The sequence below is a fragment of the Musa acuminata genome, chromosome BXJ1-2, assembly GCF_036884655.1.
Source record: "Musa acuminata AAA Group cultivar baxijiao chromosome BXJ1-2, Cavendish_Baxijiao_AAA, whole genome shotgun sequence".
Taxonomy (NCBI): Eukaryota; Viridiplantae; Streptophyta; class Magnoliopsida; order Zingiberales; family Musaceae; genus Musa; species Musa acuminata.
Window position 1 is genome coordinate 27,320,483 of NC_088328.1, and position 26,628 is coordinate 27,347,110.

Sequence of the window (26,628 nt, forward strand, 5' to 3'; positions counted from 1 at the left end):
AGACTTCCACCTGCTACTAAGCCTGGGAATATGTCGTCGATCTTGGATTGGAATCTTAGCAGGAAAAAGAAAGGAAGAAAACGGAAAAGAAACCTCCACCATTCAAACATCCGGGAATCCTTAATCTGTCTGGTTGAAGTTTAAGCTAAACCAAGCTCACAGAATTCAGCTCCAAACCATCGCTGTTCAGCCGAGGTTTTGGTTCTGAACGAACAGGGACCAAAACCGGTATCTGGTGCAAGAAGATAAAGTCGGGAGAAAGCTTGGGACACCGAAATGAAATGTCAAGAGGAGGGAAAGGATGCAAAGGTCTTCCAATGGAAGTCGAGCATTTTCGAGAGGAACTGCAGCACATTGTGCAAGTTTGAGGATTGTGCGACATGGACATGGCGATTGTGGTCCTCAGATTTCCTGACACACACCCATGCCGGAACAAGTGGCGTAATAGAGGTGATGAGATGCATATTCCTCCATCACCAATTAGCCACCTGCGTTTTCGAGGACGGGGAAGCAACTGGATGCCAACACCTAGTGCGGTGTGGGAAGAGCGTACCCTAATGCTTCTCTCATGTCCTATCCGAGCTTAGATTAATGGAGGAAGAAAGATGAACAAAAGTATTTGCGGAAAAGGTTTGGTTTGTGAGTGACCGAATATATTCCTTTACATTTATTCGCTTCACATCTGCATTTATTCTGCAAATTTGATGCACGAGTTGATTGATTAATTAGAAAGCCAAAAAATGGAAGGAAAATGAGTCCTCCTGCTTGCACAGTAATAAAAAATGGAGATGGCTGCAGGCAAAGCCTGTGAAGAGTGATGATGATGATAAGGTGGTGAGAGAGAGAGAGAGAGAGAGGGTGGTTGCAGATCTCAAGGATACCTTTTACGTATCATAGATTTGTGTTTGGCTACATCGATCGATGTCGTACTCAACCCCAAGCTGGATGCTGACAAGCTGTGATGGGGCAAAAACACCGCATGAGCTGAGCACTTCACACGCCCGCCACCACCACTACAAACTCTATTGCTTCTTCTTCCTTTTTCATTCTGGAGCTACTAATTATCTCGACCATCTCCGCTGCAGTGAAGAAATCTGGCACTTGTTCTTGACAACTGGCCAAACTCAGAGGAGAAATCCTCTGCATTCATCATGAAGAAATGTTCTGCACATAAAATGAGCACTATATGCATACCAACTTCCTTGAATCATCAGTTTCAAGATTCAAACATCGCCAGCTGATGACATCCTCATATTAAGTGTGGTGTGATGTGATGATGTTCTTTCTTCTTCCTCGGAAAAGAAAATACTCTGCTCGACTGCCATTACCAGATATCCATCCACCGCCACATATCTTTGAGCATTAGCAACCACCACTTCCCCAACTTTCACCCTCCATGATCTGAAGCTGCTTTATGTGGTGGTGGGTTGGGTGCAGAAAGTGGTGCATATGCCTAAAGAAGGGCGCAAGCCACAACTTTTCATCCCCCACGCCACGAGCAGTTCAAGTAATTTCCCCATGAGAAGAGAATTCGGGGAATGCAGGAGAAGACATCTTATAGCAAAGCGCGCGTGCTTATCTCATTGTTGCAGATATACGCCAATCTACTTCCTAAGGAAGTGAATGAATCCACAATCAAGTACAGATAGAAAACTGTCGCATGTGTCAGATGGCACTCATCATGATACTTCGCTGCAAATTGGGTCGAGTGCAGGCCTCATCTCCGAGCAGTACCGCACTGTGTGCAAGCCCCCCTCATCCTGCAATTTGTGTGCAATGCTATTGGGATGGTGTCTTTAACATGATGCATTCCGACCACACACACAAAAGAGAAGGAATTGTTTTCTATGTACAAGAGAGAAAGAAAATAGATGTAGCACTTCAGAGTTAATTCACACGAAAGCAACTGCGAATAATCGGTGTCTACGGAAGGCTGCGAATAATCTGTCGATGATACATTGAGGTTGATCACTGTACTACAGAAAAAAGGAGATGCAAATGATGCCCTTTATTAAGTTTCAAGGTAGTTAATGACAAGCAACACTCGGTTCAACTGTGTGATATCGGAGGAGTCGTGATTTATACAGTCAACTCAAGCTTTGGATCAGTTTAGCAAGCCCAAAACAAAATAAATTGTACATGGTGACAAGAATCTCCACCTGGATCAAATGCACAGCTTTAATTCAGACGACCAGACTTTTTCTTTCCATCTCTTGAGTACCAGCAAAATGGATTCTGCAGTCGAGAAAAAAGAGTGCATCAAGAGGGAGGTGAAAGAGTCCTTAGCAAAAGAAAAAATGTAGCTAATAGCTTCAAAATTCAGGTATCGTCCAATGTCATCTTTGAATAAAAATTGCGTTAGAAACCAGAATCAGATTATACTGTCGTAGGGCTAGTAACGGCATTAGGCATCATTGGGATGAAGGTGAAGTTAGTTGGGTATTTGCAAGACACAATGCATGTCTTCTAGACGATAAGATATGTGAATACGTCTCATCATCGATCATACAGTTCCAAGGGAAATAAACTTCCTGAAAAATCGAAGCTGAGTGGTTGTTCCCACCCTGCTTAAAAGACTGAAAAAGTGAAATAAAAAATCTAAGGCAACTTACAAGCTTGTTCTTCCTTTTCTTTTTCTTATCAATATAAGCAAGAATCTCCTGCTGTTGCACCAGAGCATCTTCCAGAGCCTGCAAAACATAGCAGCTTTTAGAGCCACATAGCCTTTGATCATACAAGAATTGCAAAATGATAAGGAGGATATATTGAGATGCTTAAGTCATTCGTCTAAAAAGAAACCGGTAAACAGCTGAAGCTAACAAAAGCTCAAGTAGTATGCTTACCTTTGCCCTCACAGAAACAAAGGGGTTATTTTTCATTGGCACTGAACAACACCTGCTTCAATGTTCTAGGATCCTATATAACTGACTTCACATCCTAGGATTATTTGTCTAGGCAAACATCATATGGATCCAACCAAAATGAAATCCAACTGAAAGTTGTAATTCCTTTTGAGCTGAGTTTCAAAACCCAGCCTTGTTAGAATATATTTACCAAACAGAAAAAATGTAATAAAATCAGAGTTTGTAGATTTCTGGAAGTGAATGCCGTTAAGCATAATCTACCGAAACTAATTTTATGAAGCTGTACAAGACTATAATACAAACAATCTGAGTAAAATACCTCTTTATCAGTAGCAAAGAGCACAAACTCAGTTTGAACCACTATCGGTGTTCTTTGGCATTGAAACTACAGCTACAACCACCGCGTATCAGCACATCAGAATATGTTTAACACTTTTATTTAATACTTGTACCTAAGCAATACCAACGATTTACACAATCCCTAAACAATATTGCTTAATATTGGTTTCGATGACCTGCCAAATCAGTATGATACCAGTAAACTAGACGGCATGGTAACCTGACCATTTTGGTATCATTAAGTAAACAAATAAAATAAAATTGAATGGATTATAAAATATTCAGTCATATGTTTCAACAATGATATTTGGTTGAACCACTAAATAGTGTCCTTACAAATGGAACGACCAAAATTTGAAATCTTGAACAAAAATGTAATTGAGGCTGTTACCTTCTTTGTTGCTGCAAGCTCTGCCTCCAAAGCATCCACACGCATCACAGCAGCATTCAACATCTCTTCCTTCTCAGGTGCCATCTCTGCAGGCTTCGTGCTGAGAACGCTCACTTTCTCTTCAAGCTCACCCAGGCGCTTCAATACAGAGGAGAATTCAGCAGCTGAGACAGTTGGTGCAGGCAGCTGGCTTTGATGCATTTGGCCTTTAAGCATTGGGATTGCATCGTTGATATCTGCATTGGCAATCTTCCTTGGTGTGGCACGACCTACACGCATCATGGTGACAATTCCCATGACAAAGGCCATGACTCCAGACACTATCTGGTTGCTGAATCCATCTGGACCGTTGTAAGTTCCAGATAGAGCATAAGAACCTGCAATAATGGTGGATTACGATTGAAATATTGATAATATTGCATAATAGCAATGAACTTTTAATCAATTGAAACCTAAACTTTTCAAAGATATATCGGCTAAGGAGGATATGGACCATTAGGGATGGCAAGCTTTTCATCTGGCACTTTGTTGGAGCTGGCATCCACAGCCTTGTCCACGATTGGAACATAATCATCATTGGAATAGGGGGTGGGGAATTTCTCAGGAGCAGTCTGCACATATAAATTCTTGTTAAAAAAATAAGTGTTAGCACAGTAGCAAGTGACTCAAACCACTTAAAAATTATGAGGATGAAAGAACCTGCAAAATTAACCCATTTGTGACTTCTGATTTCTTATATTCCTGAATTTAGGAAATCTTTAATACTTCAGTGGAAAGAAGTAAACCTTTCAGGGTTTCACTTCCTATTGAAATATAAGGTAAGTCTCAATAAGTGAAAAATTGACGAATCCAATAATTTTAAGGAGTTGGTAGAAGGTAGATTCACTTTTTCATTATGAAGTTCCACTTTTCCTTAAAGATGTCATTTTACATAGCTTTCCTCTCTAAATCAATGCAATAAACAACCCAGAAGAATGACTTGCTCCATGATATAAAGTGCATACATGCTTGTTAATCAGAACAATCATATAGAAGTTACCATCAACATCATCTGCTAAATCCAAGAGGGATATTACTTCTACATGCTTGTTAATCAGAACAATCATATAGAAGTTACCATCAACATCATCTGCTAAATCCAAGAGGGATATTACTTCTGCTCTAGGTTAAGTCACTAAATAAAGATGGATAAACATATTATTTTCTAATGACATAATTGATAAATGAATCATAAAGTAAATGGAAATATGGTCAAACCGGATTAAAGATTAAACAAGAGCATTACTTTTTAGTTGCATACACTACTTTCAACGTTGCAATACTTATGGTTGGCTAGAAATTACCTGCAAGTCTGAACTGTCTTCTTCTTCTCGAACAGGTGACATATGTGGGTGCTCTATAACACTTCTCAGGATATTGGGAGAAACAGAATACATGTCATCAACAGCAAGGATGGTTTCCTTGCAGAAAGAGTCTTGCTTCTTCATGTTGGGGATACATGAATTAGTATCATGAAGTTCTAGTGAACACAAAGAACTCATAAGCAAAGCATAGGAAGAAAATATGATTAGTTTACCACCTTTGGATACACTACTTCATCCTCGGAAATCGTCTTTTCCTCAGTACCAGTAGCCAGATGTTGCGATCCACAGCTTCCCACACCACTTTGAACCATCTACTAGGTTAATGTATCAAGTATGCACATTGATGTTTAAATGATGCCAAAGTTCTAATTTTAAATTTCGAGTAGAAATCATGTCAAGGATTACAAGAATTTTGAGCATAAATTAAGAGCAAAAGTGAAGAGGAAACAACCACCTTTAAGATTTCAGGATCCTTCCATGGGCCTTTATCTGAGTGAAGACAGCCTCCTTCACAGTTGCAAGTGCCACCAAGGAACTCAGGCAATTCACTTGTAAAATCCCATAAATTAATTAGGAAATCTTTTAATTCATTTCACTATTTTTATGCTGAAAGTTTATTTCATTACTCAAAAGCTGATTTGGTCATTGTTCATTGAATTTATAATTGTGCAAGATGAAAAATAAAATATTGGGCTACCAAAGATACCTTGCATCAATCACTTCAAGCAATTTGCTTTGGTACTTATTTCCTAGAACCTGAAAATAAGACCTCATCAGATACCCAAGTACTTGTACTGTTTGCATTCCGTATAGGGACAGAAAACTTACATGGATTTTTGCAGTGGTCTTCGGATCAAGGAAGGACTTTACAGTGTTCCAAAGGAGCCTAAAGCCTGAGCCTGCATTAATGATGAACATGCGACACAAGGTCTGGGATAGGAAAAACAGTTACAATAATTATCATTGTAAATGCCATTGATGATTGGAAGTACGAACTTCAAGTGGCTCAAGTGAGGAAGATACCTCAGGATAATTGTCACCATCAATTTTCTGAATACGGCTGATTAATTCTCTTGCAGCCTTGGTGAATTGTTTACACCCCTAATTTTATTAGATTAGAGGAAAGAAAAAGGAACAACCAAGTAAAAGTTAGAATTCTTCCTAATAAATAGGAAGTATACTTGATCTATTATGCAGAGGCTGCAAGCATGTTTTTCTTTTTACTTTTTGAAAAAAGGAGAATTTTGGTGGCTTTGAAAAGGTAAATGAGGCCATACGTACCACTCCTTGAACATCAATAATAGTTGTGCTCTGGTCAATATGCCGTTTTGCTGCAATTGAGCAAGCTGGAAACTTGACAACGAAGCTCCTCTCAAACTCCTTCACATGGTATTTAACATAACGATCCATGGTTGTGACTTGCATCAGCTTGTTGGCATCAACTTGACCCAACCTTTCAATATAGACTGGCCTGCCTTCCTTATCTACTCCATGATGACCTTGTGGGTAGTATTCCATTACATCATTAAGTTCCTTGAAATCAAAATCCTAATAAACAATAGAAAGAGGGAAAAGAGAGTCATGGGGCTGCACTATTAACGGTAAACAAGTAACAGATTTCTTTAGAAATATAGTCTGATAACCAATGAACAGTGATTGACAAAGTAGAAATCTGATGAGTGCACTTGATAGTTCAACGTTGCTTTACAGGTTCCTGGAGTTCTGTCTATTAGAAAAGGTTCCATTTTGAGAACTGTTCGGAGCAAAATTATGACTTCTAGTTTCCTTTTTCTCATGATGCTGGAGTTCAGAATAGTTCCCAGCTTCCATACTTCACATGAATGACACACTTATCTTTCATGTCTTCCATACTTAAATTTTTATTTTTGGACATGGTATTGGCAGAAAGCACTGAAGGAAAGTAGTAGTCGTATCAGCTAAGTTCACTTTCTCTAAAATACGAATATCAAACTCTTGTCGAACATTTTGTCTAGTAGCAGAAGAAAAATCTTACGTCCAAGATTGTGTCAGCTCCAAATTCCTTCCTCCATTGGAGCATATCTGCCCACATTTGCTTTGTTTTCTCGATGTCAAATTTCCTGGCCTTAAGAAATCTGCATCAGAGACTACATGCAAATCAGAATTGGTTCATTCTTATACCAGCATGCATGAAATAGAAAAAGCCTTAATGGACTAGCCTCCAAAGTAATTGCTTTCAATTGCCAGTTCCAGTTACTCATGAAGGAAAGAATTTGAAACATAGTTAAGCTAGATGTCAAAATATGCAATTCATACTAATATGTGTAAGTGAATAACCTGAGCATCGTATGATAATCATCATGCCTAGAAGGAAGCAGCTCTTCCAGAATAAGGATCTGGCGGAAGGCATCAACAGCCTGCATTTCTTCGGCATCACGCACATCCTCAATGGCGACAGACATGACCTTGCTGCTTCTCCTACCCCTTTTGATCAAAGAATGCCTGAACTTTGTGGAGGCATTGATTGCCTTCTTCTTTAGAGACTCAATCCTGGTTCTCCTCTCATCCTCAGAAATCTCAGCATCAGATTTTCTGTCGCGCTTTTCGTCATGGAAACCATCAAGACCTGAAAACAGATACCAACATATGATAAATCTATCAGCGAAGAATTTTCCCAGATGCACAAAAAGATCTATCAGCCAAAAGGAAATCTACTGTAATGGTTTCATGTTACTGGATTTTGACTGTCTATTCAAACATTTCTCTTCTGCCATCCACAATTAACTACCATTAACAAATACCAGGATGATTCCTGATGCAAAAAAATAGACTGACCCTTTACCATGATTTCATAATTTTGTGTCCCACTATCCTAGAGACCTTTCTTAAAGCAAAGAAAAAGGGAAGACAAAACTAACATTTTTTCGGTTATAGATCTATCTAGATATGCTTAATTCACTGATTCCAAACTGCATTTTATCTTTGATGCAGGCTAATCATATACCTTGCACATTGTGTAGCAAATTCCGAATATTCAGAACAGAGAATGAACTACTATTATCTAAGAAAAACAAAATGCTTTGTTTCACAAGAAAAAAATGTTGAGCTGATAGTTGATAAGTGGAAAGAAAATCTATTAAAGTCTAATTTTCTTATTGAATCTCAACAATGATGGAGGTAATCGGTTAGATTGTCAATTTCTAATTCTTTGCCGATGATCATAAACAATTTTTGACTAAAACTACAAATTGAAGACAAGAGAAAGATCATATCTTGTGCATACCAGATTTGGGAAACTGGTCGAGTGGTCCTGACATTATTTCGGTCATGGTTGATGCTTGCAAACTGGACCTGGCTAAAGACAACAAGGGGGTGGAGAATCAAGAACTCATATCAAGGATACCAGGACGCACTCCTCTCCGATCACCTGGGATACACATATCATCAACAACAAACGGTAAAGGTCACTCCGAGGGAAGGATGCCACATTACATTTGGAGATGCACATAGTTAGATGAAAAAAGCGATCTAAAGCCAAAAGTTGAATTTTGCTTCTGAGTGCAACATCAACATTAGGAATCGATAGATCTTTTTGCGCATTTTTCCCCTTCATTTTGCGTAAAACAATATCTCATATTAGAAATCATTTGAAATACAAGGTATAAACTCGAAGCATTAGTAAATGGAACCCCGACCAAGAATAATACCAAGCACCAGAAAAAGATAGCATAACACATGATCATTGCAAGTTCTTCAACTGTAACAAGTGGATTTTCTTCGGCATAGAAAAGGGGCAACAATCAGAGAAACGCAATGAGGATACTCGGAAGACCTTCGGCTGTTCCAAAAAAGAAACAAGAGGACGAGGAAGAGAACCTAAAACTATTCGGGAAGCGGACGAACTTGTGATCGATGAATAGAATGCAGCAGAAGCCTAGGGAGGCGAGGAAGAAGTTTTACCTAGATAACCGACTCGGCGTTCAGAGTGGGGGGAGGTGGGAAGAGGAAGGGGTTGAGCAGTTTTAAAATGACCCTGCGCTGCGCTGAGAGGGGATGGCGAGAGTTTCACGTCGGCAAGAACGCGATTGCAAGCTGTTTGAGGGAGACAGGCATTGCCGCTCTCATTTTTGTAAGGCGTTGACGAGGTCTGTGGCTCTCTCTCCCTCTCTCTCTGTCGCTCGCTCGCTCCGTGTTGCGAAGGGGGAAGAACGCGAGAGAGAGAGAGAGAGCATGTCGGCCTAAATGCAAGCCACTCCGTTCTTTCTGTTGCTATTATAAATGCTTCGATGATATCTTCGTTGATTTCTTTCAATAGTCAACGAACCCAATTCCACCGGTTTGGACGAAGATAGAATTAATCAACTATTGCAACTAAATCATGTCTCTTTGGATCTATCTCAAATTAGATTTCTTTTTTAGCTCAAAGAACTCGTTGATCGGCTTCCGAACTCATCCCAAAACAGATAATTTGGTATCATTTGATTGCGTCGAGACTGAATGCTCGACGTCAGAGAAGTCGTTGTAACAATGAACCCAACGGTAGGGCTGTTTAGTAGCAGACTCGAGTCCACTGCTGCTTGCTACTATTTATGTGCACGCAGATGGACCCATCCCATCCATCATCCGGCACGGTCGCTTACTCTGCTCGTACGAGGGCAATGGCGGCGGCTCAACTCCTCTCCTGCCCATCTGGTTCCCCCCAAATCTATCGAATCCCTAACGCCTCTACCTTCCACTCTAAACGCTTCCCCCGATTCCCGGCTCGCTCCCGTTCTAGAACCCTAACATTGCAGGCTAGCGCCTCTCGAATCCCCCCTGCCGCGGCCTCCTCTGCTGCTGCTGCTGCTGCCCCCGCAGCGGCGGCGGGTTTCCGCCACTGTTTCTCCAAGGGCGAGGATGGGTTCCTCTACTGTGAGGGCGTCCGCGTCGAAGATGTCATGGAGGCGGTGGAGAGGAGCCCCTTCTACCTCTACAGTAAGGATCAGATCACGAGGAACTTTGAGGCTTACAAGGAGGCCCTTGAGGGATTGAAGTCCGTCGTTGGGTACGCCATCAAGGCTAATAACAATCTCAAGATCTTGGAGCACCTCAAGGGCTTGGGTTGCGGTGCTGTGCTCGTCAGTGGGAACGAGCTCAGGCTTGCCTTGCGAGCCGGATTTGATCCCACCAGGTGAACATGATACCTACTCGCTTGTACCTGCATTTTCTTTACATTATCGGAAGAAGTGGAAGAAAGAGCAAGAAGCTTCATCTTTTGTGTTTCTTATGTTGACCCTGTTGCTGTTCATTCAACGTATTAAATTAGTTTAGCAGTTGTGGTTGTTTTAAGGAAACGAAAGATTGAACATCGAGGAATAGGAGGTTGTTATTACACAATGCAGGCTGAAAGTTGGTCGAAAGATGATCATTTTTGTGGGACATAGGTTTGCCATTGGTGCTGATTCAAAATGTGAGAATGACAGCAAATGAGACTGTGAAGTAATATCATGTGCATGTTGTTAGTCATGAAGACATAAGTGTGTGCAACTGTATGAATCAACTGGTGGTTGTTTCTATGTGGTATCCTGGTAGTCCTGGTTTTTGGTTGTAAGAATGTATAATTTGATATATTGCTTTACTTTTATCGAATTCTAGTGTCTTACTTCTTAAGGCTACATCCGTGATAACCAGGTTTTTCACAAAGGCATATATTTTGGCTTTTTCTCCCCTCTCTTCCTTGGGGACTCTGGCTTCAGGCCCTCAGGGAATGTGCCATGCTGGTTTTTCAGTAAATTGTCCAGATGCCTGTGATGACAGGAGTCATTTACACGTGAACTCTGTTGATATGTGGTTGACAATGTACCACCTAACTTTGTTAATTTTTTATGGCTTTAATGTGGATGGCAGTTGGAGTTTTCATATGCAGTGGTAATTTGTGTATGGCTATGATAATTTGTTCATTGTTTGTAATGCAACCATATCATCAGTAAGGTTCTTTTTTATGCTACAAGTGTATTTCAGTAGGCAACCATCCTTATCAGGTGGGATATATACTGTAGATGAGGGCTATATACAAGCTTTATATTGTGCTGGGTCATGCTTTAAAATTTTTATTTGCAGGATTTGGTTAACTTCGTTATGCTTTATGTGAATATGTTTTCCTTCTGTTTTCAATTTGCAAATTGGATGGTTGATTCATCCATGCGAGTTTAATCTTCTTATTTGGTATTTTGAAGATCAGGTGTATATTCAATGGAAATGGGAAGCTGTTGGAGGACCTTGTTTTAGCTGCTGAAAAAGGAGTTTTTGTGAATGTGGATAGTGAGTTTGACTTGGAAAACATTGTGACCGCAGCAAGAGTCGTAGGAAAGAGAGTCCCTGTTCTGCTCAGGATTAACCCAGATGTAGATCCACAGGTGTGGTGGTTATAATCCATTTGGTTCTATTAGATATTACAAAGTCATCTTGTTAGTATCACTTTAATTTATTTGTTGTTTATGCGCCAGTAAGCTAGCGTTATCCCAGACGCACACTGGGTTTTATCTTTGTAAGTTTTGATGCCTAATATTATTTAACAAATGTAACTGCACATCTTTGAAACCTTCTCTGACCTTCCTGTGAGCTTATGAGCTCATGCTAATCTTCCCTTAATATTTAGCCCTGTTAACAGATTGATGCACCATTTGTGGCTTGGAGTATCATATTTCAGTTGGTATATTCATTTTATGCTGCCCAACCAATCTTTTGGATATAATTTGCTTTTTGTGGTGGTTGATTCTTTTAATATGCACATTCAATCCTTAGTTTTACTTCTGATTTGTTGAGTTTTAGATGTACCTTTTACTACTTTGTCATAAAAGCAATTCTTTTCAATTTTGTTTGCCTCTATCCCTTTAAGATATTGAAGTGTTCTCTGGGAAAATGCAAGCATATGCAAATTCCTGTCTTGCTTCTTCATCCTTTTGGTGTTAAGAATATGATCAAACCATTATGAAGCTTTCATCAAGCAATCTATGATCATCTCCTGAATAAAATGACATGGTTAAATCTGATTCTTAATATAGGCTTCACCATGTGTATTCACAATACATTCAGTCCTTGCAGATGCCACTCGCGTGCAATAATATATGCTGTTAGTATTCAGATTCATCCATGAAATCATTAGTTTCTTTGTGATCTTTTGTATATGGGACACATGATAGAAAAGCTAAGGAACATATTGAGTCTAATTGATCATTCTTGTTCAAGTGGGTGAATTAAGTTTCATCCTGATACTTCTTAAGATAAATGGACTAGCACCTTGACATCGCTGCATTGAATCATTTTGAATCACTTTTCTGTGACCTCACATATCCTAATCATGAATATGATTGTCCATCTCTACTTTGGATACTAAAGTTAGATAACTGCTCCATTTGCATTATTGTATTATAGTCTTGGATTACTTTGGACCTAAAGATTCTTTATCATTTTCATGCAGGTCCATCCTTATGTTGCCACCGGAAACAAGACTTCCAAGTTTGGTATCCGAAATGAAAAACTGCAGTGGTTCCTTGATGCTGTCAAGACACATTCAAGTGAAATCGATCTTGTAGGAGTCCACTGTCATCTTGGATCAACTATTACCAAGGTACTTGATTATTCGTTGACACATTCTCCTAAATTTCTTTTTTTAACTACTCTTAAAAATCCTTTCAAACATGTTAGCTAACGCTGAAGATTTGTACAAAAGCAACTGTTTTATTTTAGAATTGCAGAAATACCATTGACGAGCAAAGCCAAACACACCCTTAATCACTCTCATTGTTACTACTGTATGTAAAAATTTCTTTTTTCATCAAATACTTGAATTAAAATCAGTTTAAGCATGTGAACGAAAGTGGATTCTGGCTGCAGTACCTCTACAATAGAGGAGCATGTAAAGCCCATGACGGAGACCAATGAATATTGTAATTGGGACGTGCACCTGCTATGGTTGTTAAGTTTACTCTGTTCCAGTTGAGAGGCACAATTTATCTGTGAATCTTATATTGAGATATTTGATGGTACTATATATTGGGATGTCATATGAAATTAGAGTTGCATTTTTGTTCACTTATTACCATCAAGGTGCTGAACTTACTATGATTTCATATTGTGATATTTAATTATGCTACTCATCTTCCTTGATCTCTTACTAACACAAAGAAGAATACTGAAGGTTATATTCATTTCTCTGACACTAGGAGTGTTTAACAAAATCAGAAGTTTGAGTTATCTTGCATGCCTATAAAAATCTTAACCATAAAACTCCAAATGTTAGTTTAGTGCTGTCCAGGGTTGCAGCAATTATGAACATTCTTTAGTTTCATGTCAGGTTTTGAAATTTTGATTTATACTCAGGAAAAGTGACTATGGAATATAAGGAACATAATTATGCTAGATATGAAGAAGTACATAATTTTCTGATATGCTTGTGAACATCTGATCTTTTAATTTTGCATATGGTACCCTCTCATCTATAAACAATGACTAGTTTCAATAAAAAAAAATCATTTGTTAAGCTATCACTTACAAAACAAATTAAATATTTTTAATTTATCTCTCACTTGCAAAGATCAATATTCAAGAGTAACACTAAGGATGATATGTTAACCTGTTGATTGAGGAGTTTACATTCGATTTGAAGCTGGCCAGTGTTCTGCAGAACAATTAAAACTGACTTAAACTAGTCATTTTTTTGTTGGAAGCACTAAATTGATGGAAAACGATTCTTTCAATGGAAAATGGTAAAAATTGAATAATCTTTTTTCACATATGTTCTGTGAATTTTTCTTGGCTTTTGGGAACTGATTACTTGCCTTTCTGTCTCAATTCATATGATATTGAACTTTTGCTTCTCATACATTCTGTGAATTTTATTTGATTTTGGTCAATAACATTTACATGGCGCATCAGCATCTTTTGCATTATTAGGCCATCTCTTAATTCCCTCTTTTTGTTTTTGTAATCATGTCTGGTGCCTTTTTTTTTTTCTTTCATCCCCCCTTTGGCTGGAGATAATCAGTTAATTAAATAATAAGTATCATTGGTTAGCTTGCTTTGTAAGCAAACTTCTAAGATCTGGTCAGATGCATTTGGCTTTTCAAAGAAAGGTAATATCTTATGTTATCTGATCTATAATCAATCTGAATGACTAGCAAATGAATGCCATGCATGAAGAATCATATATTGATGGTCTAAGTTGTTAAGGTTTTACCTTGTCTATCTTAGGTGGATATATTTAGAGATGCTGCGATTCTAATGGTGAATTTCATTGACCAAATTCGAGCACAAGGCTTCCAGTTGGAGTACTTGAATATTGGTGGTGGTCTAGGAATTGACTACCATCATACTGGTGCAGTCCTTCCAACACCACTGGATCTCATAAACACTGTGAGCTAAACATATTTAGTTTCTCTCTCAAAACGTGCCTTGTCACTTTTTTAGTTTACATATTCAACAGCAATGAAGCCCGTTATGAATTTAATATCTTGCCTTTGTGCATGTAACTTTTACTTTCTATCTTGGCCCAGAGTGTCCACTTATAAACATTCTGGTCTTGATGCTAAAATGTACTATTTGCTAATTGAAATGCATTCTCCTATGTTCTATTGTAGTTCCTTTGCTGTCTGCAAGACCTTGGCTTTGGGCATTTGGTTTATCAATTACTAATTTTAGTGTATCATTGTAGGTGAGAGAGTTGGTACTTTCTCGGGATCTTACTCTGATCATCGAACCTGGAAGATCACTTATTGCCAATACTTGCTGCTTAGTTAACAGGGTAACTGGTGTTAAAACCAATGGCACAAAAAATTTTATAGTGATTGATGGCAGCATGGCGGAGCTCATCCGACCGAGTCTCTATGGAGCATACCAGGTAATACATGCAAGATCCCTGAATAGGGGTACTATCCTGTCATCATCAATTTCCTTCTTTATGGTTTGATAAACTTCTCTGCAGGATTCTTAAGACATTCTTTGCTCAGTCTGAAACATGCTGTACTGCATTGACAAAGCTTTTATATTTTCATCCTTTTAGAGGAAAAGCAGTTGGATGTCTTTAGCCTTCAAGCATTTTGGCTTTATTACAGTAATAAATATTAATACTGCACCTTTTTCTATCCATTTGTCACTAGATGAAGTTTTGTTTTATGCTAACTACCTTTCATCATTCAGTTATATCTTTGAGAACAGAAACTTAATGTTACATTTATGTGTACACGTTTTGTGGAGGATTTTCTCATAACTAATTTATGGCTTATCTTTTTTTTTTCTTATTCGTTTTGGACTTGCAGATACACTTTTTTATCCATTGTACATATGTTTCACAAGTCCTTTAGCACTGTGCTGAGTTAACCTTAATATGTAAACATAACCTACTTTAAGAAAGTGATAAGCTTTTTATGACACTATTATCTCACACCTGCATAATAAAAGAAAAGATGTTTGAGATGGAACACTTTCTTTTCTGGCTGATAAATTGCCTCCTGTACATAATGTTTCAGCACATAGAGCTGGTTTCTCCACCTCTACCCAATGCTGAAACTTCAACCTTCGATGTTGTGGGGCCTGTATGTGAGTCTGCAGACTTTCTGGGGAAAGATAGAGAGCTTCCTACACCAGCTAAGGTTAGCTATTTTTCATATCATTTAGTGGTAGTTTGGCTTTTCTGGTTGTCGCTGACATGGAAGAAAATTCTCAGGGAGCTGGTTTAGTTGTTCACGATGCTGGTGCATATTGTATGAGCATGGCCTCAACCTATAACCTTAAGATGCGACCTCCAGAATATTGGGTATTTGTTCAGTTTTGCCCATTGTTAAACTGTCACATCCTCTTTCCTAGATTACTTCATCAGATATAGGCAGGTTTGTGATTGTTAATCTCAGTACGGCATTTCTGTAGGTGGACGATGGCTCTGTGGTGAAGATTAGGCATGGGGAGACTATTGAGGATTTCGTAAAGTTCTTTGATGGGCTGTAATCTTCAGTCAAAGATTTGCTTGCAATGCATCGATAGGTTGCCTGTGCACTCGTTGGATCCACGACTTGGATTGCATTACAGTTTATCAGTTAAGCACGTTACATATTCTCAACAGAGACATTCAACACGGTGTATTGCGTCAACTCAGTTTCTCTGATGTATCGTTGCAAGCAACAGAAGGTAAGATAGATAAGTGGGAAAAATAACAGAATTTTATGTCAGTTGGTTTGATGTTTGTAGTTGCATTTTTGTCGAGATCGTGATGTTTTGGGCACGTTTGGATCGGTGAGTTATATTTCAGTAAAATACATTGGTGATTTATAAGTTGATCTTTATATTTAAGTGATTTGTTTCATCACGGTTTTTAAGCCTTCTTATACTACTCGTTCTTCGTGAGAACGTGTCGTTGACAAGCTATATAACATGTTTTGATGAATCATCGACTATTATCCATTGTTCTTGCTTAGCTTACTCGATCACTAAGCATTATGACACTGCGTGCATGCCGCTGCTGAATGAAAACAATCGAGAGAGAGAGAAGCATTTATGAGTCGACAATATCCCGCAGTAGTAGTATTAGATAAATGTTTATTTGATATCCCTATATAATCAAAATCAAACGATCGCGAGGGGAGTGATCTCGGGCGGTACGCTTGAGGAGTGAATGCCAACACTATCGATCGGCATGTAATTCGCTTCCTAAGTCGTCCAAACATGCGTTCTCGATATATATGTGTTCTAAACTGGCGGTTCCGCTCGACTCGCCGTGTGTGAGGCAACTGGGCGGAGGAAGAAGGTGGTTCTTCTTCTTCGTGGAGTCCACGCTCGAGAGGAATTGTAAAGCTGTTGGGCTTCTTCCCCCGGCAGAAAGAGGTAACCCTAATCTGATCTTTTGCCTCTTCCGCTGCTGCCTCAGGTTTTATGTATGTTCTGGATGATTCCCTTCGATCTCTTCTTCGTATCTTTAAATGACAAGCGCAAGAAGAGGAACCTCTGATTCAAATGCTTCATATACATCATCGTCGTTGTTATTGTGGTCCAAATTCTTGGGTCAAAAACAAGAAAAGAGGAGAAATGCTTCACATACATCATCGTCCGCCAGATTCAACTCACACTGAGTCGAACCAGAGTCGAGCTAATTTGGCTCTCTGGTTCGATTAAACCAGGTGAGAAGGGTCTACCGCTCAACCCACCCAAACCCCCTCTCCCTCCCAACGCAGCGACGGCGAAACAGTCTCTGGCGACCTCTTGTTGCCGCGGCGTTTCCCTCGGCGAACGGCTGCTGCTGCGTCTTCTACTCCATCGGCGAACGGCGGCGGCATCTTTCCCTCCTGGTTTCTCTCTCCTCTCACTTTTTCCTCCCCCTCGTCCTCCTCCTCCTTCGCCGCACATTCCCTTCGCCCTCCTCCCTCTTCCCCCGTTCATCGCAGCCCCCCCTTCCCTGGTCCCTCTTCCCTCTTTCGTCGCAGCTTCCCCCCTTCGCCGTCACCATCCTCCCCTCGCTTCTCTTCCCTCTTCGCCCCTTCATAGCAGCCCCCTGCCCCCGCTCCCTCCCCCGCCGACTCTGACAGCCACCCTCACCATCCTCGGACTCCTCCTTCGACCCTTAAGGACCCCTCTCCCCCCTTCCCCCTCGTGATAGCTACATGCTGCCCTCCCAACCAACAGTCAGCAGCATGCCTCCCTCTCTTCTCCTTCAGTGTTTCGTTCTCTTTCTCTTTTAATCATGTAATGTTAATCATTGTTAATAATGGTCTATAGTCTACGTATCTGATGATCATTGACTTTCTTGAGGGAAATCGTTGTATATTAAAGGTTAATATTCTTTTATTTTGTCATTTTTATTATTATATTTGGACAATATAGTACTTTGATACTTTAAATGAATGTAATTTGATGTTTTGGTGGTTATATTTGAAATATAAAGTGATATAAAACTCATGTAATTTCTCATTTTTATTTTAGTGCTCATATTTCTTCTTAATTATATTTTTAAAATTTTAATATTTATAAGCATCTCACTTCGCTCCGATGAGCGCCGAGCACCTTGGCACCTTTTACTACAACTTAGTATTATTATATTGTCAAGCTTGATGTCACTCTTAGGGTTTTCTTTGCCATGTCAGTGCTTATTCCAAGTTTTTGTTGAGTTAGTAGTGGGTTTTAAAGTTTTTGTTAGGTATTAGTGACTCGCGATCATAGTTTTTCTGATTGAGAATAGCTTTCAATTCAGATGTTGACAGTCAGGAAGTTCCACCAAGGGGCATTTCCTTTCAGGGTTTTCTCAAAACAGACACGTTAAGTACAATCGGTTCCAAATTTCTGCATTCAACAATTAATGTTGCATTGATACTGTGAACCTCATTCTATCCTCTCCATTCTTGTTTCCTGATTTGTGCATATGTTTTATCTCATTATTATTATGTTCGTCAACTACCTCAAGGCACTTATCATTCTGCACTTAACCCTATTATCAACTTCAGGTGACATCTATTTAACTAGAATTAGTTGGTTTGGCCTTGATGTACTGGGAAGTTGTCAACTAGAGATTGGAGCTTTCGCCAAAGTCACGAGGAGAACCTATTTTCATAGACTTGCGCATATGGCTACTGACATTTATCAGAATGGTTCAAATGGTAATGCACAACATGATCCTCAAAGGACCTATCAAGTGGTTGTTGCTGCTACTCGAGATATGGGTATTGGGAAAGATGGGAATCTGCCTTGGAAGCTCCCGTCAGACCTTAAATTTTTTAAGGAAGTCACAATGACCACTTCAGATCCCTCAAAGAGGAATGCGGTGATAATGGGTAGGAAGACATGGGAAAGTATTTCACCACGGAACAGGCCTCTCCCTGGTCGATTGAATGTCGTGCTGACTCGCTCTGGAAGTTTTGATATTGCAACAGCTGAGAATATCCTTATGTGTGGAAGCTTGAATTCTGCCTTAGAGCTACTAGCAGCCACCCCTTATTGTTTGTCTATTGAGAGAGTGTTTGTCATAGGTGGTGGTCAGGTGCTAAGGTAATTTTTTTTCTTTGCACATTAAAAGAATTCTGTATCTTTCTAGAACATTTGATTTACAGTCCTTGCTACAGGGAAGCGCTTAATGCGCCTGGATGTGAAGCCATTCATTTAACAGATATTGAGACATCCTTCCAATGTGATACTTTCATCCCTCCAGTAGATTGTTCTGTATTTCGGCCATGGTATTCATCCTTTCCATTGTTGGAGAACAGCATTAGATATTCTTTTGTGACATATGTTCGTGTACAAAGCTCAGGTACTGAGCCTCATGCTACACGTGATGGGGAAGTGGTAGATAGTAAGTCAATCAAAGATAAGTTTAAGGTTGAGAGGTTCCTGTTTCTACCTAAGCTTATTTATGAAAGACATGAAGAATATGCATATCTTAGGCTTGTCAAGGATATCATTGCAAATGGTGCTAGAAAGAATGATAGAACAGGGACTGGGACACTATCTAAATTTGGCTGTCAGGTATTTTGTCTGCATCTATTCTCTTTTACATCACCTGCCAATACTCTATTCCCTTTAGGGCCATACAAGAATCCTAACCAGTTGTACCCTATAGATGCGGTTTAATTTGCGGAGATCTTTTCCATTGCTCACAACCAAGGTACTAATAATTCTAACTCATTCCTTGATTCCAATTTGTTTTAGGATATGCCAGTGCTTATCATTTCAAAATTTGAACTATTGACTAATTCAACTGTTGGACTTGTATAATATTTTGATTTGGTTAAGGGAAAGCAAATATTATTAATAATTACCTCTTCAAAATGATATTGCATGGAATTTTTGTAATGCACAATTTGTCCCAAGAGAATTCTTGTATAATTTGAAATAGTTTTGTATTGTCATTTCTATATGTGAAACCTCACAAAGTTCAAAAAAACAGATGAGACCTATACCACCAGTAAAATAACTTTTTTTTTTCTTTGATGATGTGTTCAATTCTACTAATAGTAAAAAAAATAATCAATTGCATTTTCCTTTCTGTTTGGTTCTAGATGATATGTTATTGATTCTGATTGACAATCGGCATATGTTTTTCTCTCAGAGAGTTTTTTGGCGAGGTGTCGTTGAAGAACTCTTGTGGTTTATTAGTGGTTCAACAAATGCAAAGGTGCTGTAAATTAATTACTGCATCAAGAAGAGTTTGTCTTATCTTTGTACATTTACACTAGTATGGTATTGCTACCATAACTTAATTCTTGATCTGGATTATCTTAATAAAAAATTCCTTGCACCAAACAGATTAGGTTCTATTGTTCATGAAGTAAAAGTACATAAAACTTATTGTTAAATAGAAAATTGATCATGCTATTTGACCCGTATACATAGGCAACAATATTTTTCCTCTTTATTGTTTCATCTTTTGTAAGTTAACAATTTGCAACTGTAATAAAGGAAGAGAAAGTAAGTGAAGGAGTTAATTTGCTTGATGGAGCAGAGCAATTAGAATCTGTTTATTAGCTGCAGTACATGTCAAGATCAGGTGAAATGAGTCTAGATTGGAGATCAGAAAAATCAGTTTGATGTAAGTTACGTATATGCTGACCTTTAACACTGGCAAATTGCTTCCTATTACCTCGTGGTGGAAGACAAATAGAGCATGGAGAAAAAATAAAAGTGACTCCTCATTGAAGTAATGTTGTCGCAGATGCTGCCTGGACTACCCATCTAGACCATTTGGCCACTTCCACCATCTACATGTCTGACATTTTGAGTTTCAGACCAAGCAACAACTCTAGCACCTAGATAGGGCATATGAAGCTAACTAGGCCCCTAAGGCCTACTCTCTTTTCTTTCTAAAGCAAACTCTTGTTACAAACACTTTTTACTGGTTGAGGGTAATAGAATTTGACTCAAAAGAGAGACAATATGAAAATATATATAATTTTGAGTAATGTAGCAAGTTCAAGTAGTTTTTGATAACAAGCTAGAGGCCAAAGAAATTGTTTCATCAAAACACACCTGCAAAAGAAATATGAGATGAAATTTACTTAGCAACAGGATACTAATTAGAATGTCTATTATGAAACAATAGATGTTGATAGTCCAATATGAACTAGTGGATGTTAGGAACATTTTAGGAATTTTGAGAATTAATTCAAGATGACTGAATAATGCATAACATATGTGTTTTTGTGAACTCATGAATTATACAAAACGTTTGCACTTTATTTTTATATGCATATATAAATCTATACATGAATTTACTTAGGTTCATTCATGAAAATTTTAGTTTCATAGTAAATTTTGCTATGAATTTACTCTTTTATCCTTTCAGGTTTACTTTTTAGCTAGTTAGAATATCATTCTGCTCAGTATTCTGTTTGCAAATTGGTGTCTGCAAGCATTACTGTTAACTAACTCTGGTTCAACCATCCTTCAGATTTTCCCTTCTGTTGTTATGATCCTTTTTCTGCTGTAAATTTTTCCATTCAAACACTGTTGGTTCCCATTGATGTAGCATGGTTTTGATAGTCTACTTTTACCTTCTGTGCTATGCTGAAACGTAGTTTTCGCTTTTGACCTTGAATAGTTCCTATTAATGGAGCTTTTATCTTCACAGGTTTTGCAGGGAAAAGGCATTCATATATGGGATGGCAATGCATCAAGAGAATACCTTGACAGGCATGGATTTGTAATTCTACTTTGCCTAGATAATTCTCAAGGTTTCAACCTTGCAAATATGATACCTTCATATCTCTGTTTTCAGTGTTGGCTTAACTCACAGGGAGGAAGGAGATCTAGGGCCTGTTTATGGGTTTCAATGGAGGCACTTTGGGGCTGAGTAGGATATCGATCTGAAAATCTGCATAATTATTTATATTTATTTTCTTGCTAGTTTTTCTAACAAAGCGTATATTCTATAGGTACACTGACATGCATGCTGACTATACTGGGGAAGGATTTGATCAATTATCAGCCATAATAGACAAAATTAAGAATGATCCAGATGATCGCCGAATGATTCTTTCAGCTTGGAATCCCTCAGATCTCAAGAAAATGGCTCTTCCTCCTTGTCATATGTTCGCACAAGTTAGTGATCGTTTGACTATTGACAGTTACTGAATTTGTTATGTACAATGCCCCATTTTGGTGGTCAGACTTAGTTGTCTGGGAGTAATCATTTGAAGCATTAATCAAGTACCTGCCAACATGCTTATGCATATTCATAAGTCCTCATCTACTTGTATTAATTGATGTGGTCTCACAGACTTATTATGTGTCCACACATAAGTACTCTTTATCTTTCATCCTGATCCTTAAGTTGGAGTTATTCCTTTTAAAAAAATTAAATTGGAACCAAAGATCGGTAATCTAGATTATATATCTGTTAATTTGCTGACATGATTGGAACCAAAGATGACATGATTATAAAATCAGTTAATTTGCCAGATATGCTCATGTTCCTTTGCAGTGGTGACGGAAATTATTATATACACTACCTACAGAATTGCTCTAGTTACACAATTGAACAACTGTCCTCATTAGTGATTTTAATACTTTCTTTCAATTGATTTTCCAGTTCTACGTGGAGAATGGGGAGCTGTCATGCCAAATGTACCAACGGTCCGCAGACTTGGGTCTTGGTGTCCCATTTAACATCGCATCATATTCCCTTTTAACATGCATGATTGCTCAAGTCTGTGGTATGTTATCTTATACTCTTTTATTTCCTTTCTCTTTACATGAAGATATGTATGTGTCAATGTTTGGTCTCTGTTTCCTGTGGTTGCTCCTTTCTTTCTATAAACATTCATTAAATATATAGGACTGCTGCATTGATTTCAGCAAATTGCTACATATGATTATAAATTTCAGAATTGACTAGCAATTAATATGCACCGGTGGCATGAGAGGATTAGCATGGAGGGTTGGTGTGGCCCATATTTTGTCATGAAGAGCTTATAGATCATAGATGTTTTTCAGAGAATATGATGATGAAAGTTAACAAAGAATAGCAATAGAGTAGAGAACTTGCATAAGAAAGTGAAAAATGGAGAAGCAAAACCACTGGCGGGAAAAAGAAAAGCAAGGGAGGGGGAGGAGAAGGGAAATAGAGGCAGGGGGAAGGTAATATTGTCAGTCTCAATCCAACAATAAAAAATCATAAGAGACAAGTAGGCCTGCAAAACCATCTAGAGTGCGAGAAGAAACATGAAAGTGAATGCAGAAGTGCAGAGAACATTAAATTTAGGTAAAACAGAAAAAGAAAAGAGCAAGAGTTTATATTCATCTGCATTTCTCACCGCTAGTACCACCTGTGAATAATGTTCCTGGTGGTATTCTTCTAGATGACTCTTATCTGGTTGTGTTCTGTTGAATTAGTTAAGATGTATCATCAGTATTAAATTCTTCAAATTCTTTCTGTATAATCTTTGCACCACTTTATGTAATAGAAAAGGAAATAATAAGCCTCAGTTCAGTACAGCTCCATAATTTTTGCCTAAGCTTAGTAATTTATTGTCGTTCCTTTATGATGGACCAACTAGCTTCTGTCTAACTGCAAATAATAAGCCTGTCACAGAATTTTACAATTAGTTTCTGTCCAAGTTGCAATTCTTATCTGAAACCTGCCACCAATTACTGATTCACGGTAAAGTTTTTCTGGTGGTTATCTAGTTGAGGCTTGTCTTATAGTTCTTGTTTCTTATCGAAATTTCGTACCGTATCGAGGTTTCGATATTCGCTCGGTATGGTACAGTACTGTATACCGAACTGTATATTTCGGTATACCGCTCGATATGTATATATATATATATGTATGTATATATATATATATGTATGTATATATGTATGTATGTATGTATATACATATACATATATATATGTATGTATGTATGTATATACATATACATATATATATGTATGTATGTATGTATATACATACATATATATATAAATATATATATATATATGTTAAAAAAAATTGTTTTCGTTGAGACGATGTCACCTCTCTTATAGGATTCTTCTCCCCGCGCGAATGAGAAGTTGCCGACAGACGAGAAGGGAGAGCAGCGCCAATCTCCAGGTTCTCTTCTCCCTTTTCTTTCTTCCTCTTCTCCCTCTTCTTTCTTCTCCCTCGCCCACTGCTCTATTTAGGACGATAACGGGGCGAAAACAATCCCAATCGACGGTACCGCCCAATAGCGGGCGATCCGTATATTGGTCTGGTGGCGGACGGTGGTGGACCGGTACGTTCGAACGGTATCATTCGAAATTAAAAACCTTATTTCTTACTATAATAAACTTACATGGTTCTTTTGTTGAGCAATCTTGGAACCCCATGTTAAGAGTGGTAAGCACAAAAAAAAGGATAATTCAAACTAATACTGGAATCATATAGGTTTTTCCCCCCTATACCTACTTGTTCAATTCAGAGTTTTTTTTTTTTAATGTCAGGCCCAGATGATTTTAGATGTTGACCAAGGTTGTCGTGTCTTGTTACCTCCAACCAACATGATTGTTTGCATGCAGTAATAAGACTAACTCTTGTCAGACTGAATGAGCAGGAGTAGCACGAAGCTGTCCTTTTGTATAAAGTGTATCTATTCTAATGGTCTCGAATCAATTTTTGTTCTACATTGCAGATCTTTTGCCTGGAGATTTTGTCCATGCTATCGGAGATGCTCATGTTTATAGCACTCATGTAAGACCGCTGGAGGAGCAGCTTCAAAAGCAACCAAAACCGTTTCCGGTGAGCATTGCAACAGACAAATTGTTTTCTTAACAGATCAAATAAGGAAAGATCCTACTACATCCTACTCTTTGGAAATAGGTTTTGAAGATGAACCCACTGAAGAAGGACATAGATTCCTTTGTGGCATCAGATTTTGAGCTCGTTGGATATGACCCTCACTGCAAGATAGAAATGAAGATGGCAATTTAGACCCCTGTGCTTTCTCGGCAGTTAGAGGACAGAACAGAGCTTTCTTTTCTCTTCGAGAATCTTTTTGTGCATCAAATTAGTGGTGTGTGGTATCACAAATCTCATTCTCGTTTTGTGGACCGATCAGAGATTGGTGACATTGCTTTGGGTGATTTGATTTGACCAGACAATAGAGACTTTTGATTCAAGGACGAACTACATTCTCGGCAGTAATCTGTGCACGTTCGTTGGCCAATGCATGTCTTATTTTGTGCGGCAGCAACGCAAATTAAAGGGTTTCAGATCATTATCGCTGTGCTTTGCCAACCTTCTTCCCTCGCTGCTGCTTCGCATGGAAAATGGTAGCTTTCCATGGAACAACGTGAGGAGATGGTGCTCATAGTCCTGCTATATCTACCGAAGGAGTTGAGGAGGAATCAATTTGGTTTACGAGAAACGCAATCGTACCCTTTCAGAGATTATTAGTCACCCAAATAAAATACTATGCAAGAGGCGAGCTTAAATCTTATATCTACCCGTTACTCATCATGCACTTGGATTTAGATTTAGCTTTATATATATATATATATATATATATATATATATATATATATATAGCTTGGAAAAATGCGTCGCTATAAAGTGAAGAGAGGGGTAGTATTCAGTCAAAACTGGAGGCACCCATTTTTCCTTTGTTCATATTTAGTGGACTTGTCAGCCGCTACTTCTATCAAGTCGGATGTGGATTGCGTCCTTCCCAACACTCAATCCGTCAGACCATCACTCCTACTCCATCCATCATGTCCGGAAACTTGCCCATCCCCAAATAAATAGATAATGACATAAGAATCCAATTATAATGTTTGGAGGATGGAGGTCGAGGGGTTACGTACCCGTTTCATCAACCATGATGGCACTTTGGGTAGAAAAATCTACCTACCATTTGGGTCTTTCTTCATCAGATCTAGCTTTCCACCGCCTTCCTCCCCCCCTTTTTCTCCTTTCTTTGAGTGTAAATCTCATTCTCTTTTGGCTTTCATGACTCAGGTTTGGGAATACTTTGGCAATCTCACACCACCTTTTGAAATGATGTAGGACAGTGGAGTCACCTCATATGCACAAAGTATCATTTGAGCTTTTAGGGTTAACTCAATATAAGTTTTAACGTTACTCTCAGGAGCAAATCTGTTAAACTCGAACAAATACCACATTAATAATATTTTTATTTAGACACTGAAAAGAGAAACTCGATTCCAACTCATGGGACAGATACATGGTTCCAACTTAAAACATATGCTAATATCATCTCAAGAATATGACTATGTAACCACCTAGGAAAGGATCGAATATGCATATGAACAATGCCCATCCCTGTCATAAAATGCATAATTTAGTTTAACATGGATGTGACATTTTGCCCACCAACTAAAGCTATTGATATTATTGGTAATCCAATGCAGGTCGTAAGCTTGAGTCTATCTACTCTCCGTTGTTTAGAGTCCTTCTCACTTATTGATCTGCTTCATACGTTTCATGCGTATAACTTAATGCACGTCAATTTACGAACGCGTTCAAACAGATAGGATCACAGCTCCTTCCCATCCGTACGGACTCCAAATCGAAGTCGCCGTAAGCGAAACAACACCGATCGTCTCTCCTTACGTTTGAGTGGTAGACGATAGAAGATAAGATTTTTCGAGAAATCTATTTATTCTTCGAGAAAGTTTCTTCGATAATTATTCTTATCTTATATTATTTTCATCATGATATCAAAGTAGTGAGAAAAACGAAACTTCGCTCTTGCCTTCG

General features: G+C 38.6%; 3 protein-coding genes across 8 annotated transcripts; 2 read left to right on the plus strand and 1 right to left on the minus strand.

Moving 5' to 3' along the window:
- Positions 1-1,993: 1,993 nt before the first annotated feature.
- Positions 1,994-9,388, minus strand: LOC135606685 (phosphatidylinositol/phosphatidylcholine transfer protein SFH3-like). Of its 2 annotated transcripts, none has more exons than XM_065097758.1 (15): positions 8,898-9,388; positions 8,221-8,364; positions 7,275-7,563; positions 6,973-7,072; positions 6,240-6,506; positions 5,982-6,059; positions 5,787-5,888; positions 5,665-5,714; positions 5,413-5,506; positions 5,174-5,269; positions 4,938-5,075; positions 4,088-4,220; positions 3,595-3,971; positions 2,613-2,690; positions 1,994-2,235 (listed from the first exon to the last, which is right to left on the minus strand). In XM_065097758.1, the coding sequence occupies exons 2-15, from the start codon at positions 8,264-8,266 to the stop codon at positions 2,179-2,181; spliced, it is 1,905 nt and encodes a 634-aa protein (XP_064953830.1). In that variant the 5' UTR covers positions 8,267-8,364; positions 8,898-9,388; the 3' UTR covers positions 1,994-2,178. The 2 variants fall into 2 exon arrangements, with proteins under 2 accessions (XP_064953830.1, XP_064953836.1); XM_065097764.1 differs by having other exon boundaries at positions 4,088-4,205; positions 8,898-9,197.
- Positions 9,389-9,523: 135 nt separating this feature from the next.
- LOC135606702 (probable diaminopimelate decarboxylase, chloroplastic) lies at positions 9,524-16,272 on the plus strand. The gene is made up of 8 exons (XM_065097822.1): positions 9,524-10,107; positions 11,158-11,332; positions 12,397-12,546; positions 14,169-14,330; positions 14,629-14,814; positions 15,443-15,565; positions 15,640-15,729; positions 15,840-16,272. Exons 1-8 carry the CDS (start codon positions 9,527-9,529, stop codon positions 15,915-15,917), a joined length of 1,545 nt encoding a protein of 514 aa, XP_064953894.1. The 5' UTR covers positions 9,524-9,526; the 3' UTR covers positions 15,918-16,272.
- A 279-nt stretch (positions 16,273-16,551) lies between these two features.
- On the plus strand, positions 16,552-25,038 carry LOC135606689 (putative bifunctional dihydrofolate reductase-thymidylate synthase). 5 transcript variants are annotated; one of them, XR_010484877.1, is made up of 12 exons: positions 16,552-16,790; positions 18,401-18,941; positions 19,016-19,415; positions 19,510-19,554; positions 19,999-20,064; positions 21,517-21,578; positions 21,664-21,738; positions 21,821-21,986; positions 22,477-22,600; positions 23,916-23,982; positions 24,542-24,648; positions 24,730-24,759. XR_010484877.1 is itself a non-coding variant. In XM_065097786.1 (12 exons), the coding sequence occupies exons 2-12, from the start codon at positions 18,151-18,153 to the stop codon at positions 24,838-24,840; spliced, it is 1,761 nt and encodes a 586-aa protein (XP_064953858.1). In that variant the 5' UTR covers positions 16,684-16,790; the 3' UTR covers positions 24,841-25,038. The 5 variants fall into 5 exon arrangements, 4 of the variants coding, with proteins under 4 accessions (XP_064953851.1, XP_064953858.1, XP_064953869.1 ...); XM_065097786.1 differs by lacking the exon at positions 23,916-23,982 and adding an exon at positions 18,151-18,214 and having other exon boundaries at positions 16,684-16,790; positions 24,730-25,038; XM_065097797.1 differs by lacking the exons at positions 16,552-16,790; positions 23,916-23,982 and adding exons at positions 16,944-17,251; positions 18,151-18,214 and having other exon boundaries at positions 24,730-25,038.
- The last annotated feature ends 1,590 nt before the right edge of the window (positions 25,039-26,628 follow it).

Bases quoted from the DNA above. Each gene is read 5' to 3' on its own strand.
- LOC135606685 (XM_065097758.1), bottom strand. From the start codon at position 8,266: ATGACCGAAATAATGTCAGGACCACTCGACCAGTTTCCCAAATCTG. The intron at 5,507-5,664 runs GTATCTTTGGTA...GGATTTTACAAG, and splicing joins CTTGAAGTGATTGATGCAAG to TGAATTGCCTGAGTTCCTTG. The intron at 5,270-5,412 runs GTGGTTGTTTCC...TTAACCTAGTAG, and splicing joins AGGATCCTGAAATCTTAAAG to ATGGTTCAAAGTGGTGTGGG.
- LOC135606702 (XM_065097822.1), top strand. From the start codon at position 9,527: ATGTGCACGCAGATGGACCCATCCCATCCATCATCCGGCACGGTCGCT. The intron at 10,108-11,157 runs GTGAACATGATA...TTTGAAGATCAG, and splicing joins GCCGGATTTGATCCCACCAG to GTGTATATTCAATGGAAATG. The intron at 14,815-15,442 runs GTAATACATGCA...ATAATGTTTCAG, and splicing joins GTCTCTATGGAGCATACCAG to CACATAGAGCTGGTTTCTCC.
- LOC135606689 (XM_065097779.1), top strand. From the start codon at position 16,649: ATGTGTTCTAAACTGGCGGTTCCGCTCGACTCGCCGTGTGTGAGGCAA. The intron at 16,791-18,400 runs GTAACCCTAATC...TATCAACTTCAG, and splicing joins TCTTCCCCCGGCAGAAAGAG to GTGACATCTATTTAACTAGA. The intron at 19,555-19,998 runs GTACTAATAATT...TTTTTCTCTCAG, and splicing joins TTCCATTGCTCACAACCAAG to AGAGTTTTTTGGCGAGGTGT.